The sequence below is a fragment of the Panthera leo genome, chromosome F2 (assembly GCF_018350215.1).
Source record: "Panthera leo isolate Ple1 chromosome F2, P.leo_Ple1_pat1.1, whole genome shotgun sequence".
Lineage (NCBI taxonomy): Eukaryota > Metazoa > Chordata > Mammalia > Carnivora > Felidae > Panthera > Panthera leo.
Genome location: NC_056695.1, coordinates 74343831 through 74363568, shown reverse-complemented (window position 1 = coordinate 74363568; position 19738 = coordinate 74343831). Strand labels below are relative to the sequence as shown.

General features: G+C 54.3%; 1 protein-coding gene across 1 annotated transcript in view; it reads right to left on the bottom strand.

Annotated features, from left to right (window-relative positions):
* The window catches only part of CCN4 (cellular communication network factor 4), a 35389-nt gene that overhangs the window by 12201 nt on the left and 3450 nt on the right, over positions 1 to 19738 (bottom strand). The window contains exon 2 of the mRNA XM_042924250.1: positions 5214 to 5493. Within this exon, the coding sequence (XP_042780184.1) occupies positions 5214 to 5493 (280 nt within the window). The remainder of the gene's footprint in view (positions 1 to 5213; positions 5494 to 19738) is intronic.

Sequence of the window (19738 nt, the reverse complement as noted above, 5' to 3'; positions counted from 1 at the left end):
CAAGAGTGCGCCCCCGAGGAGGGCTAGTTTGGAATCCGCGGTCTGACAGTAGTTCCAGAGCATCTCCCGGGTTTGCCTGCAGGTGGTCACTGATATAATATAATAGCCCTGGTATCTCCCAGCGCTGTCCGCGGTCACCTGACCTGCTCGGTGCCAGGCTTCCTGGCATTGCTGATTTCATCCGAGACGGAAACACCACCCACCGTCCCCTTCGTTTTCACATCTAGCAAAACTGGGTCTCCGTGAAGTCACGTGCCGAAGGGACCCCGCTAGACGCAGAGCCTCAGCCTGTGGGAATGTTGGCGCGGCTGCTGTTTTTCCTGGGAGGAGATCGTGCAGGGAGGAGGCCCAGAAAGGAAAGGCGCTACCGCTCGCTGACCATCTGATCTCGTGCCAGGCACCATCTGATATGTTATCTCATTCAGTTCTCCCGGGACTTCACGAGGAGAGTTTTATTTTCCCCGTTTGGCAGACGGGGAGGTCAAGTGATTCATTAGCTCAAGGTCACCCAGCTGGTGAAATGATGGAGCTGTACCTCGAACCCAGGGGAGCGACAGCCCCACAGCCCATTTCCTTCCACCAGACACCGGTAGAGGAGGGGAAATTGGAGAAAAAACAACAACAAACCGAACCAAAACAAGGCGAAGCGGAGGAAGCCCTGGGTGAATCACTCATCCTCTTGCTCTGAGTCACCCCCGACCGCGCCCTTGCACCCGGAAGGTGGGAGCACGCGTGCGCGTGTGGGTGCACGCGTGCGCGTGTGGGTGCACGCGTGCGCGTGGGTGGGCATGATGGTGGAGGGGGAGAAGGAGCGTGCTGAAACCTGGTCTCTGCCCCTGGGTGGGGGAACTTTGCAGGGACGAGGCGGCACCGGGTGCCAGGGAGCCCTTGGCCCAGTGGCTGTCACCACCAGCTGCACGGAGGCACCAGCTGGGGAACTTTCAAAAATTCTGACCCCCGCCCTGTGCCCCCGATGATGGGACGCTGTACTTTTATGGTTATTTTCCGGGCCTTAGTATTTTTTTTTATAGTAGGCTTCATGCCCACGGCAGAGCCCAACTTGACCCTGAGATCAAGACCTGAGCTGAGATCGCGAGTCGGATGCTTAACTGACCGAGCCACCCAGGAGCCCTTGACCTTTGCAGGTTTGAGCTCCTCAGGTGAATCCAGTTTGCGGTCAAGATTGGGAACCTTGCTTCTGAAAGCTGTTCCCAGTCTCCTGGGAGTCTGGGACCGGTGGGGGATAGTGACCCTGAGCAGCCTGCCCACCGCTGGTGAGAGCGAGAGTAGGGCTGTATGAAAGCTGTACGGCTGGGCCCACAGCAGACTCTGACGCGCCCTCCTCGTTCACTTGCACGCTAATGGGAAGCTCACCACCTCCGATCTAATCTCAGACTTTGCAAGCACAGCCATGGCCTGGTGAGCCTTCCTCTTACTGAAGGACCAGCAGGAACCCAAATCCCTTGTTCCACACTCCAGGCCTTCACGTCCCTCACCCACCTCCTACTGGAGCGTCAGCTGCATGGGAGCAAGGACAGGGGTCATGCCTTGTTGTAACCCCACTGTTGGATTATCACCCACCTGTTCATAACTAAGTGAACGAGTCAGTGGTTGGATGGGTGGATGGATGGATGGGTGGATGGATGGGTGGATGGATGGATGGGTGGATGGGAGGTGGGGTGGGCCCTAATCTGTATTGTGCTCTGACCATGTATCAGGTTCCTGACGTCTCAATCACCCAAAGATGTAGGCCTTATTTGTCACATTTTCCTTGATGAGGAAACTGACACTTCAAGGGTTACGTAGCTTGCCTAGTGACACCGTATTAGTCATGGCGCTGGGGTTCGAACTTAGATTGTCCAGCTCCAGAGACCATGCGTGAGCTTTCTACTCCCTCGCTGTCCACACTGGGGAGTCTGGGCCTGCAACGAGGCTCCTCTGAGGATGACCATGGACAAGGCTGAGGTAATTTCTACAAGGGAAAGTTAAAACAAATCAAGTAAAGCAATGACCCAGAACAGCCGGTCACATTTGAGGCTTTAATGCGGTCCCTTTGTTTATTCTCAACAACTGCATGAGGTTGGTTTGATCAAGCTCCTTAAGTGATGTGCCCAAGGTCACGTAGCCAGCAAACAGCAGGGCCAAGATTCAAAAACCCAGGTCTGTCTGCCTGTAAATTTCATGATCCTTCCAGCAAACCACACTGCTCTCAGGCCTGACCCAGCTGCGTTAAATGCAGAGTAATGTTTGTACAACCAAAATAGCCAAAGAGTATAATTCAGAGGTCACTCTTTGCCCACAGAAGTATTTAGTTTGGCCCACAGAGTGTTTAAAAAAATTTTTTTTTTTGGAACATGTCGCCAACATTTACAAATTATACACAAATCCGGATTTTTGGATTCTCTTGAAGACTGAGCAGCATGGACAAGTCCAAGCTCACTTTTCTGCCTGGCCACGGTGGCTTGTGCCCGGGAGCTGTGACCTCTGGTAGCCAAAGCTTGCATTCATTAGTTTGCCATAGTTCCGCCTTTCTCTGAGTTACATGTGTCAGTGTTGTGATTGCTTGTTGTTATGACCTGCCTTGTCTTGGCCTCGTTACACGCACACCTCCGTGGACAGATTTAACCTGTCTTGGGGACCATCCATAGGTTGAGTTGACCATTTGCCAAAAAACTGTCTGTTTAAAGGGACTTTCTCTTTCTTCTTCTCGCCCTGAGGTGCCTTCCTCTGTATGGCCGTCAGACGTTGGCCTCTCCTCTTTCTTGCCTTGGGGGGTCGTGAACTCAGACACCATGGCAGCATTTCTGGGAAGATGTTTGGTAGAATACTAGTGAGGTGTGTGTGTGTGTGTGTGTGTGTGTGTGTGTGTGTACACACGAATGCATGCAATGTGTGTATCTGTGAATGTGCATGTGTGTGTGGTGGGGTGGGTGAGTAAGTTAACATCTACCTGGACAAAACAATTCCCTGTGCACTTACGTTTCAAAAATAGGGTTTCTTCTGGTACCTCCCGTTTTGGAATTTTACAGTGGACGTGAACATTTAAAACCTCTTAGAAGCTCTGTATACTTGTTCAACATTGTTTATTCTAGTGTCTGCAAACCGATGCGACCAGGGAACCCTTGGCAGGTGTGATATCTATTAAAATCTGTGGACCAGTTTTCTTTCCAGATAAAAGGAGAGGAAATACACAGGGGCTCATGGTGAGGGGGAGCTAAGAGGCTATCGTGAGCAAAGGCAGGACCTGAGATACAAAGAGATAGGGGGTGTGTGTGGATTGGGAAGGCGGTTTTCCAGGCCTCTGGTGGGGGCAAGGCAGGCAGGAGAGGCAGTTTGAGGGCCTGCACCCTCTCTGGGTCCATGAGACAATGTCTCTAAAGATGAGGTGCCTGGCACATAGCAAGATGTCAGTGCAGCTTTAGACATTAGAGTGATAACAGTGAACTGAGTTCCCTTTTTAATGCCCTGGAATAACAGCTTCCAAAAGGGGAAAGAAATGATGAGACAGTCTCATATAGCTGGAAGGGATTCTAGTGGAGGAAGGCTCAGCCAGCTTTCCTCACCTGGGTATGGGGAGAAAACTATGCAACTGTCTCTCTCTGTAAGCAGTCTCAGAGTTGGGTATGCATGAGAATCACCCGGGAAACTTGTTAAAGGTGTAGACACCACCTTCACCTCTAGAGAATTCTACTCAGTATGTCTGGGGGTCGGGCTCAAGGGCAATGTTTTTAGCCGACACGTCAGATGATTCTGTGCAGGTGGCGCGGCAAGTTCTCTTTGAACAAACACACTGTTTTGTGGGGCTAATAATGAGTCTGAATAAAAGGGGGCAAAAAAAGTAGAAGGGTGGGAGAATCGAGGGTGGTTACTTGGAAAGCTAAAGGCAGATGACTTGCTATGATAGTTGAAGCATGAACCAATGATAAAAGAGCAGACGGTGCTTATAATTAACCGTGAGGCACAGGTAGGATTGTTTGATGTGGAATTATGTGCATAACCCTCATCAACAACCCGCCTCAGGAGATACAGTAGATTAGCCGAGGATGAGAGCCTGTACTACGTGTGAACATGTAATTGGGTGCATATGGGGTCACAGTTATGGAGAAGTCTTGCTTCAGCACTAAGGGAGGAAAGAGGTTCTTGGGTTTACGAGGCTTTGTGTAATTTTTCAGAAGTTAGGCTGCTGCGTCATGATGCCTAGTTACCTCTTTTCATCATGCTGGGTCATGTATTTTGGATAAATGCTTAGATGATTCAAGCTAAGTGACTACATTCCAGGTAGAAGCATGAGATCAGAAAGTCCTTGTAAGGAAGTCCCTGGGAACAAAAAAGGACATGATAGAGCACCGGAAGAGCAAACAAACAACAAACAGTTGTTTTCCCCCAGCATGAGGATATTATAAAGACCAAGGGTAAAGAAAAAGCAAAGGCAATTAGAACCCCAGGAAAACCAAAAAGCTTCATGAGAAAGGAAATTCAAACAAGTACAGTATCTCATGCTTCAGCAACATTGTTTACTAGTCAGAATATTGTAAATACTGACTATTGTATAACCAAAAATTATGAAAATGATACTGGAAGATAGGGGATGTATCAGGTGGTATTGAGGAGTTAAGTCATCAGCTAACATGTAGGAACATTGAGGGGTTATCCCAAATTGGCATTTTAATCCAATTAAGTTACCAGAGAAGACATATATTACATAGTGATTACTACCAGAAGAAAGGGCTAAAAAGTTAAAAGTGACTGTAGTTACAGAAGGAACATGGGTGTATAGAAAGAGATGATTGCAGGCTGCTGGATTTGATTCTTTCAAGGTTAGTGGATTTTTAAAAACCATATTATTTAAATTTAGAATATTACTGGAACATCTGGAACTCTGATGGGTTTTGGTACCTCTGGGAGGCATAGGCATCCCACAAAGTGTCTACCACTAAAAGAATGAAATCATGCTTAGGTCTTTCCTGGTGGCTCCCTTCCCCCAGTCAGCCATGGATGTAACTCCCAGCTGGAGAAGAGAGCAGGAAGCCAGGTTCTGGATGCAAGTGGAAGGCAGGCATCCCTCCCTCCTCAAGAAGGGCCTAGCTTCTGACCTCTGATCATGGACTAGAATGGCGGGGGGTGCAGGAGCCTGGCCAGGGAAAGGGCTATGGGTGAGGGCTAGAGCTGGGGGTGCTGGGGGCTGGCCAGAAGGTAGGGAGGGTCTCACTTACGTGCACACACTCCTATTGCGTACCTCGGGCGGTCCCCACTGTAATCGCAGTAGAGGCCCCGGTGGGGGTCACAGATGGCTGCCTCTGTGCAGTTGTCCCCAAGCTGCTGCGCACACATTTTACAGCATTCACAGCCGTCTGTGATGAGGCTGACCCCCAGCGGGCAGCGGGGTGGGGACGGCGGGCACTCACATGGCCACTTGCAGAACTGGGGGTGTGAAGATGTATCCTCCAGTGGCACTGGGGTGATGGCCATGGCCGTGGGGGCTGGAGAGAAGGCCTGTGGGGGAACAGCAGAGATAAAGGACTGCCAGGCAGGGGTTCAAAGCCCAAAGGGCTAGCGAGCACCTTCTCTTCTTCGTGGTGTTAAAAGGGATACGTAAAATTATGTCTTTCTACCCTGTTTTTGAGAGCCGGACATCTCCTTTCCCTTCAGTAAAGCAAACAGGAAGGACCGAGGAGCCAGGGGGTCAGAGAAGTGAAGCCAATTTCCTCAGTCTCCCTGCTGGAGGAGGTGGGGCCCAGATTCCATGTCAGAACTCTGGCCCCACTAAGCCTCATGTGTGTTTCCTTCCCTTCTCGAGCACCCCATAACCTGGGAGGGCACTGAGCCCGTCTAATTTCACGGATGGGGAGCTGAGGCTTTGAGGAGTGAATGCCTTCTGATTAGTCAGATTGCAAGGCGTGGCCCGTATCCTACTGCCTTGCCTCTGCGGCCCAGAGAGCCACCCTCTTCACTCCACTGAGTCCTTGGCAGCTTGTGGGGTCAGGTGACTCATATCTGACACCAGGTGTTAGCCAGGTGACATTATTATTATTATTATTATTACTGCTGTCATCGTCATTATTTTTTCTCTGAGCACCAGGGAAAGGCTACGGGGTGTGGGGGCTGGCTCTCCCTGCCCCTGCAGAGGGGAGTTAGCCCCTGTGGCTAGCGTCAGGCCTGCAGAGGGGCGTCCCCCCACCCACGTGCTTCCAGGGCCCCCTTCCCATCCTCCAGCCCACACGTTCATCTTCATCCTGAAAATATGAGGGACACAACACCGGGAAGCCGGGAAGGGGGGCGGGGACAAGTCCCAAAAGCCATCCCAGGTGGACACAACGGAAGGCGGCTCTGGGGTGTCTTTCAGTTTGGGAGCTTCAAGCTGCCTGTACCTCTGGGAGCCAGTCACCTTCCTACCTCCTCTGGCTCTTTCCCTGAACCTTCCCTCTTCATACGGGAGGAAACTGAGGCCCCGGGAGAAAGGGAATTGCCTGAGGACAGAGAGCGTGCAGCCAGCTTCTGGCCATTCTCCCACCCCCAGGCCAGCATGGTCCCTGCTGGGGAGGACCCCATCCAGGACTTCTCAACCGTGACTCCAGAATTCCAAGGTCAGCAAAGATGGGACCAGGGCTTCTGTGAGGGGCCAAGGTGGGGCTGGTCAGGCCCCGGGGCCAGTCCCTATATCTCGAACCCAGGAAGCCTTGCTCTGTGGAACTTAGAGATCTGCATTTCTTCCTTTGAACAGCACATGTGGACAGATTCAGACAGATTCATCCTCCCTTCTCCCGAGGAGGAAACTGAGACCCAAAAGGGCAGACGGACGTGTTCAGGGTGACACAATATGGGTCAGGACCGAGATACACACGACTCTTGTGACTCGTATTTCTATGCCCTTTACGTTTGCCTTCTGGGTTCTTGTAGTTGCACCCCCCACCCCCCACCCCCAGCTGAGCCAGCTCACAGCCTCTCTCGAGTTTGAGGCATTTGAAGATGAACTGAAACCTTCTCTGATTTTGGAGCACCCACAGCGTAGGGGAGAGACCGACATTAGAGGGGAGTTATTACAATGCAAGCCTGTATGCAGAGTGCCGGGCATCCCAGGGGAGCCCCGGGGGCTCTCGGGAAGGGCAGGAAATGGCTCTGTCGAGGGGAGTGAAGTCCACCTCGCTGGGTGGACCAGCGGCCAGGTGAGATGATCCAGGTTGAGGTGCTGGATGGGCGGGGCGCTTGGTTATGGCTTTGGCACATAATAGTTGCTGCAAAAATCGATTTAACAAACAAAGGGCCCTTCAAAATCAAATAGGCAGACCTTGATTTGAGGCTTTCGTCACCTCTGGGTTTGGTTTCGGGACTCAGTCGTGCCCTTTTCTACCGGAGGGACACAAGTTTCCCTGCCCCTGCTTGCTTTTCCTCATAAACACAGTGCGACACAATAAAACCCCAACCCCCCTCATCAATAAAGCCAACCGGAGGTACGCACACATATTTACCTCCTTCTGACTCTGTGGAGAGAATTTCCCTCATCTGTCTGTGACACTAGAAGGCTCAGAGCTTCGTAAGCAATTGTCTCAGGGACTGTCTCTGACCCGTCCCCAGGCCCTCAGGTCACACACACTCACGCACACGCACACGCACACACGGCAGAGGAAACAAAAAGCCCTGTCCTCCAGGAAGCCTTCCATGCCTCCCCCAGACGATGTTCGAGGTGCTCCTTCTCTGCTAGAATGTGAGCACAGCAGGGCTTTGTAAGTGTTGCCTAGTGGACTGGGTGCACAGGGGACTGTTGACCCCAGGGGCTTTGGTGTCCCATGCTCAAAAGCATGACTTCTCCTTTGCATTTCTTGGTTGGGCATCCTCTCCCACCCCCACAGGGCTCGGCACAGGGCTTGCGGGGAGCATAGGGCTCACTTTGAGCTGAGGTGGGATTGGCTATAACCTGGCAGGGACCCTTCTCCATATGGTCACCTGGGTCTCCAAGTTAAGGAAGGAAGGAAAGAAAGAAAGAAAGAAGGAAGGGGAAAGAAGGAAGGAAGGAAGGAAGGAAGGAAGGAAGGAAGGAAGGAAAGAAAGAAAGAAGGGAAGGAAGGAAGGACGGAAGGAAGGAAGGAAAGAAGGAAGGAAGGAAGGAAGAGAGAGAGAGGGAGGGAAGGAAGGAAAGAAGGAAGGAAGGAAGGAAGGAAAGAAGGAAGGAAGGAAGGAAGGAAGGAAGGAAGGAAGAGAGAGAGGGAGGGAAGGAAGGAAAGAAGGAAAGAAGGAAGGAAGGAAGGAAGAGAGAGAAGGAGGGAAGGAAGGAAGGAAGGAAGGAAGGAAAGAAGGAAGGAAGGAAGGAAGAGAGAGAGGGAGGGAAGGAAGGAAGGAAGGAAGGAAGGGAAGGAGGGAGGGAGGGAAGGAGGAAGCCTCCATTTTAGTACCTACCCGGAGCCCCGGGGCACACAGCCCCTTGAGGGAAGCCAGTTAGGGGACGTGGGGCTGCCAGGGATGGGCTCTGGGCATCTTTAACCCAGTCCTGGCTCTTGGCGCCATCTGCTGGTGGGAAATCTCCTAGCCCTCAGTCCAAAGGAGAAGGTACCCGGAGTGCATGGGGGGCCTGAGGACTCCCGCATTTGGTGTGAAACCCCCTGAATCCTTGCTGCCTTGTCCAGCGTTGACACCACAGGGCTTGTGACTGCACACCCCTCCTGATGATAAATTCTGTGTGTGTGTGTGTGTGTGTGTGTGTGTGTGCAACGCAGGGAAGCAGAGAGGTGGCAGGTGGTTCCTGCCCTCAGGGGTGGACCATTGAGTTGGGGACATGTGCATCCACTCTTTCGCGCATTCTACGGAAACAGATGCTTCGCGAACACCTACCACGTGCCAGGCTTTGTGCGAGACTCGAAGGAAGCAAGGGTGCATGAGACACAACCTTCTTCTCACTAACTGACCACCCACGAGGCCAACAGACCTCAATCTCCTCCCGCCTCTTGCCCGCACCCTGCACCAGCTCCCCACGATTCTCCCCGTGCCCCAGACGCAAGCACATGGGCACCGCCTCATAGATGACAATGAGGTCGCTGGGCACAAAGATCAAGGAGAGCCTTGAATGCCTGGCTAAGGTCTCAGGCTTTTGGCTGGAGTCTGCTGCGATGATTTGTTGAAGGATGTTAGCAGGAGAAAGACTGGGGCACAGATGTGTATTTTAGAAACGTCACCCTGGGCCACGTCTAGTCTTTGCAACATACTGTCCAAGAGACTCTGGGAGTTCACTTGCTGAGCCTTGGTTTTCTCTGTTGTACAATGATGTTCTTACGACTAGATACCCCCACCCACCAAGGTTCTGGGCCCAAGCACCACTCGGCTAGAGCTTCTGGCTTGTCCTCGCCAGTCCATTCCATTGCAGACCACAGCTCTGGCGGCCGCCAGGGGCCAGTCTTGAGCCAGGTCTCAGTTATTGTGGCCTGTCTTGTCTTCCCCACAGCGGTTGGTATCGCGATCTCCATTGTGTATGTCAGCAAAGGGACTTGTTCATGGTTAACACGCAGGAAGTGGTAGAATTTGACTCAAACCCAAATCTGTTGGGTCCGTGCTTGTCCCACTACCGTACGTGGAGAATTTTCTAATGGAAGGAAATCAGTTATAAGGTAGTGAGCGCGCTGCCAGTGGAGGTAATCAAGAAGCATCTGGACATTCCTCCCGGCTGGGGGCTGTAGGAGGGTGTCAGGCCTTCCAAAGCCTGTCATAGAGTAGGTGTCAATAAACATCTATCAATAGAATGAATGGAAGAGTCAATGTACGTTGCCCCCACGACACTGTCCTCCCTTGAGGGCGGGAGCCACGTACTGTCCATTTCCCCGTGCACATGCGCACACACACAGACCCTTACATCGCAGCTAGTATCTACTGAGTGCTCACCTCTCAGTGGAGAGGTTCTTCTGCCCCCTGTCATATGGTTCCCTCAACAAATCACAAGGCAGGCCTACTAATTGTCCCCGGAGCAGAGGAAACGGAGGCTCAGCGAGGCTGAGTGGCTGTGAAGGCCGCACAGCTAGTCGGGGGGGGGGGGGGGGGTTGGGGGGTGGGTGGGGGACATCCAGGATGAAACTAAGGTCTGCCTTACCCGGAGGTCTGGCGCCCCCGGCCCTTCGGCCGTCTTCAGTCACCCCCCGCAGGAAAGACCGAGCTCCCGTGGTGTTTGGGAGCATGCTCCCATCGGACCTAACCAAAGCAAATATCCAGAGGCTGGGAGCTCCCGGAGAGGCTGTGGGGATCCCCGTGTGAAGGGTCCTTCCCTTCAGGATCGCACTTCGTGGCACCCGGAGACCTCCGGCGCCCGTGTCATTGCCAAAGCTGAGGCCCGGCGGCCTGGCGCCCTCCTTCAAAGTCCTGCTTCCTGCATGAACTCTAGCCCGAGCTACTGTCCTGGGGTCGAGTGGGCAGAAGAGATCAGGAGCTGATAATTGCTGCCGAGCCGGGGGTGGGGACCAGACTGAGCCGGGCTTAGGACCAGACTCGTTCGGAAGGGCCCTTGAGCGTTCCAGCTGGGACGCACCTTAGAACTCCTCTTTGACCCACCTGCCCATTTGAAGCCGGACGTGAAGCCCACGGTTTCCTTTCGGAAGGATCTTTCCTGGGCACTTGCAGCGGGGCGGGCCCCGTGCTGGATGGGGCTGGAGCGGTGGGTCCCTCAGATCCCCTGTCCTCGCGGGGCTCGGTCTCACTGTGCCGCCTTTCCAGGCTCTTAATTCCCAGACCTTATACTTCCATGCCAGGGGCGCCCGCAGCCGATCCTGGGGCCCAGGCAGGCGAATTTGATAATTAATGCCAGGCATCTTCGGCATTAAATGTGCCAGATACGGTGCTGAGCGCATTCCGTGCATTCGGTTAGCGAAGCCTCATACCAACCCTTTGTGCAACAAGCACTCCACGCCCTTAACCGGTGGGGAAACTGAGACTCAGGGAGGCCAGGCTGTTGCCCAGGTGCACGGGCAGCGACTGGCAGAAGGATTGAACCTGCAGGGTCTGACTCTAATCTCCGTGCTTGAAGCCTCCGGCCTCCCTTTGAATTCCCACCAAAGCCACAGTCCCCCTCTCTCTAGGACTTCCCCTTGGGGGCCGAGGCTCTTCCTGGAACCCCAGGGTGCTTGGCTGGGCCTTTGGGACCCCCTGAGGCTTTTACCAAGCTCCCACTTTCTTTGGGTTTGGCAGCCTCTCCCCGTATTCGCCAGAACACACAGGAGCCGGCCCCAAGCCCTGCCCCCTTCCCCAGACAGCTCGGAGACACCCACTGCAAACAGAAGCGCTTCCCACGGTGGTTCCCAGACTTTGCTGCCTGTCAGAACCACCCGGAGGCTTGAACAAACACGGGTGGGCGGTCAGGGTCCCCAGGTATCCCAACTTTTCCACGGAGTTCTACATGCAGCAGAGAACAGCGATCCCACGGACCCTGTTAAAATACAGATTCCCGACCCCCACCTCGGATGTTCGTTCGAACACTTCCGTTGTTTATAAGCCCCCACGTGTGGCATTTCGTCACAGCTTGCCTGAATGGATGAAGACAGCGTCACTTAGCCCTCCCGACAAAGAGGGTGGTCACTAAGCAGATTGGAAGAAATGGATTGATCCCTTGAATTGTACTACTTACCGGACACATTTAACCTGATGAAATTTGGGGGGAAATGAAAGCCCCTGTAAGAAATGCTACAAAAGCAGTTTTGAGATGCTGTTTAAAGATGAGGAAGAACTGAGACCCCTGGCTGGCTCGGCTGGTTAAGCGTCCGACCTCGGCTCAGCTCATGATCTCGCGCTCCGTGAGTTCGAGCCCTGCGTCGGGCTCTGGGCTGACGGCTCGGAGCCTGGAGCCCGTTTCGGATTCTGTGTCTCCCTCTCTCTCCGCCCCTCCCCAGCTCATGCTGTCTCTCTGTCTCTCAAAAATAAATAAATGTTAGAATTTTTTTTTAAAAGATAAGCAGGAACTATGGGTTTCAGGGTGTTTTCCTGCCCTCAGGCGCAAGTCAGTGTTTGATTTGACTCGCACGTCGGTTTTCCAAGAACGCCGGGCAACAGGCAAGGGGGCAGGAAGTGGGAGGCTGGCCGTGGCGGGGAGGGGCGCCTAGGGAACTGAGATTTCTGCTTGATGATCAAGTGGACCCCATCCCCTTCTGAATGTGAGTGTGGTTCATCGGTGACAGAACTGGGTCTGATGACCCAGACTGGGTCTGATGAGAGTGGGTCATCGGTGATGAACTGGGGTGAGAGGAAAGGGCACAGCCTCAAGACTCCCACTCAGGGTGGTGAGGAATGTGATTGGGTTGAGCCCAAGCTGCCAAGGACCCCTGTCATGGGGGTTTTCAGGGATGAGCTGTCTCTTCCCGCCTCCTCAGTCCCCGGCACCTTGCCTGGCTTGCCCTGGGCTAGTGCCCAGACCACTGGAAGGGATGGTCCTACAGCCTGGCTCAGCCGCATTTGGGAGGCTGCACCCAGAGGCTCCACAAGGGGGCAGGCTTGAGACAGAAATGGCGTGAGCGGACCCCAACCGTGTTCTGGGGGTCTTCAAGGAAGGGGCTGCGCTGCCAGGAAGCAGTTTCTGTTCACTGAAAAGAGGGCCCTGAGGTGGGGGAGTAGAAGAATGTGGCCCCCTGTGGCCTGGGCCCACCTGCTGTCCCCACCACATTGTTCTCACATTTGGTACCACGGATGGGGCAGTCACAGTGTAAGTGGGGGACAGCTATTTCCTGAGCTCCTTGTAGGAGAGAACCCCTAGGGGTCTATACCCCTGTTCCCAGGGCAGGGGGGCTGCCCTGCAGGGGAGGCCTGTCTTCGAAAGATCTTAGCTTCCCAGCCCCTAACGTCACCTGGCCTGAGTGTGGGAGGACCCAGCACTGTCCAGAGCCCTCCAAGCCCGTCTCTGGCTCCGATGGCAGGATTTCCAGGGAACAGAAGGCCCCGCGGCTGACTCGGCATTGGCCAGGCTGCGTGTCATGGGATGTGGAAGATCTTTTGAGATTTTCTGCTAATCGGCTTTATAAGCATGCAGTCTTGGGGCGCCTGGGTGGCTCAGTCGGTTGAGCGTCCGGCTTCGGCTCAGGTCACGATCTCACGGTTTGTGATTTCGAGTCCCGCGGCTCAGAGCCTGCAGCCTGCTTCGGATTCTGTGCCTCCCTCGCTCTCTGTCCCTTCCCTGCTCACACTCTGTCTCTCTCTCTTTCAATAATAAATAAACATTTAAAAAAATGTATAAGCATGCAGTCTTGTGAGTTTCTGTGGGGGGGGGGGATCTCAACTTTATATGACAGGGTTGAAGGGTCAGGAAGCCAGACTTCTTTCCAGATAACAAGCCCTTGTGTGTTCGTTTGTTCGTTCATTCATTCATTCATTCATTCATCAAACACATATGAAACATCTCCTAAATTCCAAGTACAAAGCCTCAGGGAACCCCCAGCCTTCTGAGGAGACAGGAATATAGAAAGGGTAACTGCATTATACAACAATGGTTGGAAACTTCAATCCATTGACCACATCTGGCCCGTGGCGATTTGTAAGGGGAATGAGTGGATTTCACATTTTTTTTTAAAAAAGTTGTAAAACACAACAACAAAAAGAAAGAGGAATACTACACGGAGACCTTATAGCCCACAAAGCCTAGAATATTTACCACCTGATCTTTTATAGGAAGCGTTTGCTGTCTTCTGGGACAGAGTGACAGTACTGTTAATGACCGCTAACCCTTGGTGGCACACATGTCGGGGCAGGCGTTCGTATCAGCACTATTCATGTTAACAAGTTCAAAACCTGTTTGTTCTTGGGGCGCCTGGGTGGCTCAGTCGGTTGAGCGTCCGACTTCGGCTCAGGTCACGATCTCACGGTTCGTGGGTTCGAGCCCTGCATCGGGCTCTGTGCTGATGGCTCAGAGCCTGGAGCCTGTTTCGGATTCTGTGTCTCCCTCGCTCTCTGCCCCTCCCTTGCTCATGCCCTGTCTCTCTCTCTCTCTCTCAAAAATAAATAAACATAAAAAACTTTTACAGAACCCATTCATTCTTTGCTGGAGACATGTGTACGCATTTACCAAAGTCAGGAGAGCCATATGGGCTCTCTCACCTGTTACCAACTTCAACCACGAGTCCTTAGTCCTTATTCAAATTGAACTGATTATCTCCAAGGTTTTTTTTTTTTTTTTCTTTAATCAGATGGTTTCTCTGAATCAAGATCAACGCAAGGTCTACATGGGATTCTGCGTTTCGCCTTTTATGCCTCTTTTATTCATTTGCACCTTACGTAAATCATTTAATCCTTGCGATAACCCTAAGAGGCGGGCTGCTTTTACAATCATCTTCCCCAATTTACAGAGGAGTGAACTGAACCACAAAAAGGTCGGATAATTTGCCCAAGGCCACTAGCAAATGGCAGAGTTGGGATTTGAACCCAAGGGCCAAGCTGCACAGAGCCTCAGCAGACTCTAAATAAGGGCTAGGAGAACATGATAAGAAGGCCAGGGGCAGGGGCATGGGAGCAAGGAGTGCTTCTTGGAGGAGGCGTTCTTTGCATTGTGTCCTCAAGGATGAGCGAGAATTGACCGGGAGGGCAGAGAGAACATCAAAGCTGAGGAAGAGCAGGAATAAGGCCATGCAGGTGGCAGCGATGTGGCACAGGAATGACCAGGGGTCAATACTGGGGTTTAGGGTTCGGAGCTATGGAGATGGTAGGCGGGGGCCACAGTCAGAGGACCTTAAGGGCCATGCCTGGGACATGTGCGTCCCCCGGGGGAAGGAGGGGTCTTTCCTGAGTCAGCCACCCCACGGTGTCAGGTGATGATCCAAACAACCCTGTGAGATCAGCCCTCACGGTCTCAATTTGACAGACGGGGAAACTGAGGCCCACAGAGGTTAAGAGACATGGCAAGAAAATTACGCACTCACTTCTTCTGACTCTGGGTCTCACAATCCTCCACAGACCTCTAAGGGACCCTTCTCTTGCCCAATTTCCAGTTCATGTGATTCCCCCAAAGGAACTGAGAGCCTTCCATGCCCCAGGCCTGGAAGTGACGGTGGCCATGGGGTGAGCAGGGAGGGGGCCGGCCCTGGAGCCATAGCCAACACAGACAAGGGTGGAAGAAACTGCCATCTGTTGAGGTCAGACCTGTTCCAGGGAAGAGGGAGTTTCTGCCTGATGGGGCGGGGAGTGGCGTCTTCAGCTCCTAGGCCCGTACCTGGAGGTGGGACGCCCTGGGTTCCAGCCCCGGCCTGAGACTCGTGGCCTTGGATGAGCACCTGCCTCCCCCCGCCGCCCTACACACACACAGGGCAGGTTGGGATGAGGCAACCCTCTAGAGCCTTCCAATGCGCTTGGCTGGCTGAGCCGGGCCTCTGATAAGGTGGTTCCTCCCTCCAGCATCCGGAGCCTGACCTCAGCTCCCTTCCGTCCTCCTGCATTGGGTCCCCACTCAGGCTGGGAGGACAGACACGGGCGAGGGGCTGGCACACAAGGTCACCCCTGGGAGCAGGTCCCGCCGGCCCCGCACAGGGAATAAGGTGGGGGTTTTGAAGCTCGGATGGCATGGGGAATCGGTAAAACTCTGCCTCGGTTTCCTCCTCTGTAAAGCGGGGGCGATAACAGCTCCTACCACGGAGAGCTCTCCTGTGGACTAAACGAGGCGTGGGGGGCCCCGGCTCACGGTGAGGGTCCAACACGGGGTGATGCTTCCGGTTGTTTAAGAGCGGAAATTTGCAAGGGTCAGGACACAACTCCTTGGAGTACAGGGGCCAGAAGCAGCTCTTCAGGAAGTCAGCAGGTGTGCGTGTGTGTGCATATGTCTGTGTGTGTGTGCATGTGTGTATTCCCGTGTCTCTATGTGTGTGTATATGCCTCTGTGCATGTGTGTGCACATATATCTGTGTGTGTGTGCACTTAGGTGTGCCTGTGCCTTTGTGTGTGCGTATGCCTGTGTGTGCATTCATGTATGCCTGTCTCCATGTGTGTGTATGCCTATGTCTGTGTGCGTGCATGTGCACACGCACATGTAGGCTGCAGGATTACAGGGCAGCAGCAACAAGGATGGATAGGCGGCTGAGGCCCATCCATGTGGCACCCACATGGCTGTTCAGGAACTCTCCACGGGGCCTTGTCCCCCCCTGCCAGTGCCAGAGCACCTGGATGTTCGCTGCCCCATTGGTGGCCCCCCAACCTCGTCCTCTGCACGTGCTCGATACCTACCCTGCCTTCTCTCTCCAGCCACGAGAGCTCTGTGGGCCGGGCTTTTCAAGTCCATTTTACAGATGAAAGCCTGAGGCCCAGCTGGGAAGTGGCAGTTCTGTGCTCAGGAAGTAAGTCCACCCTTCAGCCCCCTTAGTGGTCAGGCCCAGGCCCTCTGGTCAGGTCCCTTCCTTGCTTCCCTAGCACAAAACCTCCACCAGAAAGTTCAGTTTCGTGCCTTCCCTGCCTCCCTGTCCCCTCTATACACAGCCTGCCCTGCCCTTCTGGTTTTCTTCATTCATTCATTCAACCAACAGGCATGCATTAGGCCCCTATAATGTGTACCCACGGTGACAGCCGAGCTGAGCGGGGAAAGTTGCAGGTCTAGAAGGGAGAAAGCCTGAGCAAGGCCGGGGGGTAGGGCGCGGCACATGCCAAGGCCCGGGGGTCTGTCCTTGCGGGAGGAAGGAGCGTGAGGAAGGGTGGCTCGTACGTGGGGCCAGGCCCGCAGAGAGCTCCTGTTGAATGACGTGTTTCCTCCCGCCTGGGCAAGAACACGGAAGAGGGGGAAAGGCATTTTAGGCAGAAGGAACAGCAGGGGCATGCGCACAGGAGTGAGGTCACACGAGTATTTGGGAACGTGGCCTTTGAAGCAGGGGAGGGGGTGAGCGAAGGCAGTCCCAGAGGATGACGCTGGAAAGCAGGCTTGGCGAGACTCAGAGGGGCAAGTAAAGTGGTATTTAGGCAGCACCAAGCTGCTCCAGGCTCTATGTACCCCCCCCCCCCCAGCTCATTCCCTGGCACAGTGACATTCAGAGAGAGTAAGTCCCTGTGTCACAGGAAACAGAGGCTCAAAAAGGTTGAGTAAGGTGCTCAAGATGATCCCCTTTCCAAATGCAAGCTGCACGGTTTACTCTGGATCATTCTGATTGCGTTCTCTTCCCTCCAAGCTGCGTGTGGGGACTTAGACCTCTAGGCCGCAGGAAACCCCTGGAGGTACCGTAGGGAGGGCCTTGCCCCCACTGACAGCTGGGAGGAGTGACGGATGGAGGCACTGGGAGGGGACATAAGGGCGGATGGTGGCCCCAGCTCTCTTAGACTATTCTTCTAGCCTTCACCCCCTTGCGCATTCCTGCCCTGGGCAGCCGCACGGCACGTGCCCTTTCTCTCACCTACGAAACACAACGCAGGATTCCCAGAGGGGCTGGGCTGGACCCCTCTCTTCCTCTGCTTAGGACCTGGGCTCTCAATTCCTTAACCGCCCCCTCCTACCCCCACCAAGGCTCAGCAGATCCACCGTTGATGTCCCAAGCCTGGAGGACTTGCCTCCAGGCTGGGGTCCTTGGGGTGGGTGGGCTCAGATTGTGTCGCATCCCCTGGGATATTCATTATTCACGTTTTGAGAGGCCTGGTTCCTCCTCCTCTGCTTCTGTCTCCCTCCCCCCACCCCTTGCCTCTCTCAGAGAGGAGGAGCAGGAGGGCAGATTAACAGAATGTCAAGGCTGGAGGAGGGACAGGTATGATTTTTGAAATCAGGTGTGCGTAAGAATCACCACGGTGCCATTTAATGTGCACGATACCTGGGGGCCTCTTCCCAGGAATTCAGGCTCAGAGCCCTGGAACTGGTGTTTTTCTCCTGCAGCCTTCTGAGCTTCCCCTCAGATTCCTCACTGCAATCCCGTCTGCTGGGGTAAAAATTTGTCTCCAACACGCGAGCCATACTTGACCGTGGGGACAAAGGTCACAGCTTCTCACCGCATCTCTGGAAATGGGAAGGAGCTGGGTGCCCAGCAAAGCCATCAGCATCCATGTAACAGTAAGTGGATGGGCTATGACAACCATGGTCGGTAGCAGGGGACTCGGGGTCGTAAGGCCTAAGTCTCTGCTACAAGCATCGTCATTCCCCGGCGCCTCGACCATCATCACCATCGTCATTAGCATTTCTCTCTCCTCCGTGATAATCCAAATGTGTTCATTGACTCCCTTGAAATGTCCTGGGAAGCTCGCCAGGATGTGAAAACCTTGGGAGCTTCAAGGAGATCAGCTCAGCGCTGAGCCCAGCGCAACCCACCAGGAAGCCTGCCCCTCCTTGCCCACCCGGGGCCCGGCCTACAGTCTTTATCAAGCCCTGCTCATTTGCTCAGACCTGGCACTTCTCTGCAGCCAGCGCCGCAGCTCAAGCTGGGAAAGGGAATCGTTTCCCCACTTCCCCTTGGGGGTGCTGCGGCTTTCTGTACTTCGTCTCTATTTCACTCTTTAATCATCTCGATAACCCGTGGAAGCAAGTACGAATATGGTGTCTTTTCACAGATGAAGAGATGGGCTCAGTGGAAAAGCCGGGGGGCGGGGGCAGAGCCCTCGACATCTTTCCCTTTCCACCTATGAAAATCCATCTACGTGCCCTTGTGTCTTGCCCGGCCGACACCGTCTCGTGAAACACGATGTGTGCCGGCTACGGAATTCTACATTTTCTAGGAGCCACGCTGGAAACTAACAAGAAATCAGTGAGCGTTAGCTTAGTATTTCTTTAACCCCATATATGAAAAATATTCTCATTTCACCGTGGGGGTCAGTAGAAAAATTACAGGGAGAACTGTACGTCCCGTGCTCATACCGGATCTTTGAAAGCTGCTGTGTGTTTCACACCCTCAGCTGGGACGAGCCACGTTTCAGGTGCTCGGTGGCCGCATGTGGCCGGTGGCCACGTTGGACTGTGCCGGGATGCTGCTGCCTGCTTCACAGACGTGGCCTGCTGTGTGCAGAGTGCTTAGGACACTACGTGCAGGACCCAGCAAGCGCCTGATGGGTGTTTGCCTTCATTACGATCAGCGCTGCCAAGGCGTGGGGAGCCCCGGTGGCGTCGACTGAACGTACAACGTACTGAAGTCTCGCTCTTGGGCATCTGTGGCATCATATGCTCCCGGCTCCAAACCTCCTTCCTCCCTTTGCTCTCCTGGCTGTGCTCGGCAAGCCTCCCACCCCCTCTCAGAGGCTAAGCCCAGCCTGGGCCATTGCTGTCTCGATTTCCTCGCTCCCATCTGGAAACCACAACGCGCGCAGCAGCCCCTCCCTGCGGCCCAGAGAGATGGCCGAGGTTTCCGGGCGGAATCCCAGGCGCAAAATCCCCGTCAGGGGCTGAAGGCAGCCTCCCGGCCTGTGGCGGCTTTGCTGGCGTGGGGGCAGGAGCCTCTTCTAAAAGCTGGGGGAGGTGAGTCGGCACACAGGCCCCCGGAGGCAGTGCCCAGGCCGCGGTCGGGGTCTGGGGCTCCTGGGAGCACTGCTCCCACGCCGGTCCCGGAAGGCCAGGCTTCGCCGAGCGCCCTTGCCGGGTGGAAAATGCCCGTCCGTGCCACGCTCGGGCCCCCGACATCCCGGGCAAGCGGCACGCGGGAGGGGCCGCAGCCGGGAGCGTCTAAGTCGCAGGCAGCGGCTCTGAGCAGGGGCCTAGGGTGGGGTTTGAAGCGCTGGCTCGGAGCCCAAGCTACGGACGGGAGGCATAAAGAAGGCCTGTCGTTTCTGTTCTCACACTTTGCAACGGGGCATATGCCACGTCCCGGGCCACCCTGCTCGGCGGCGGGTCCTGGAAGCGAAGGACCGACTT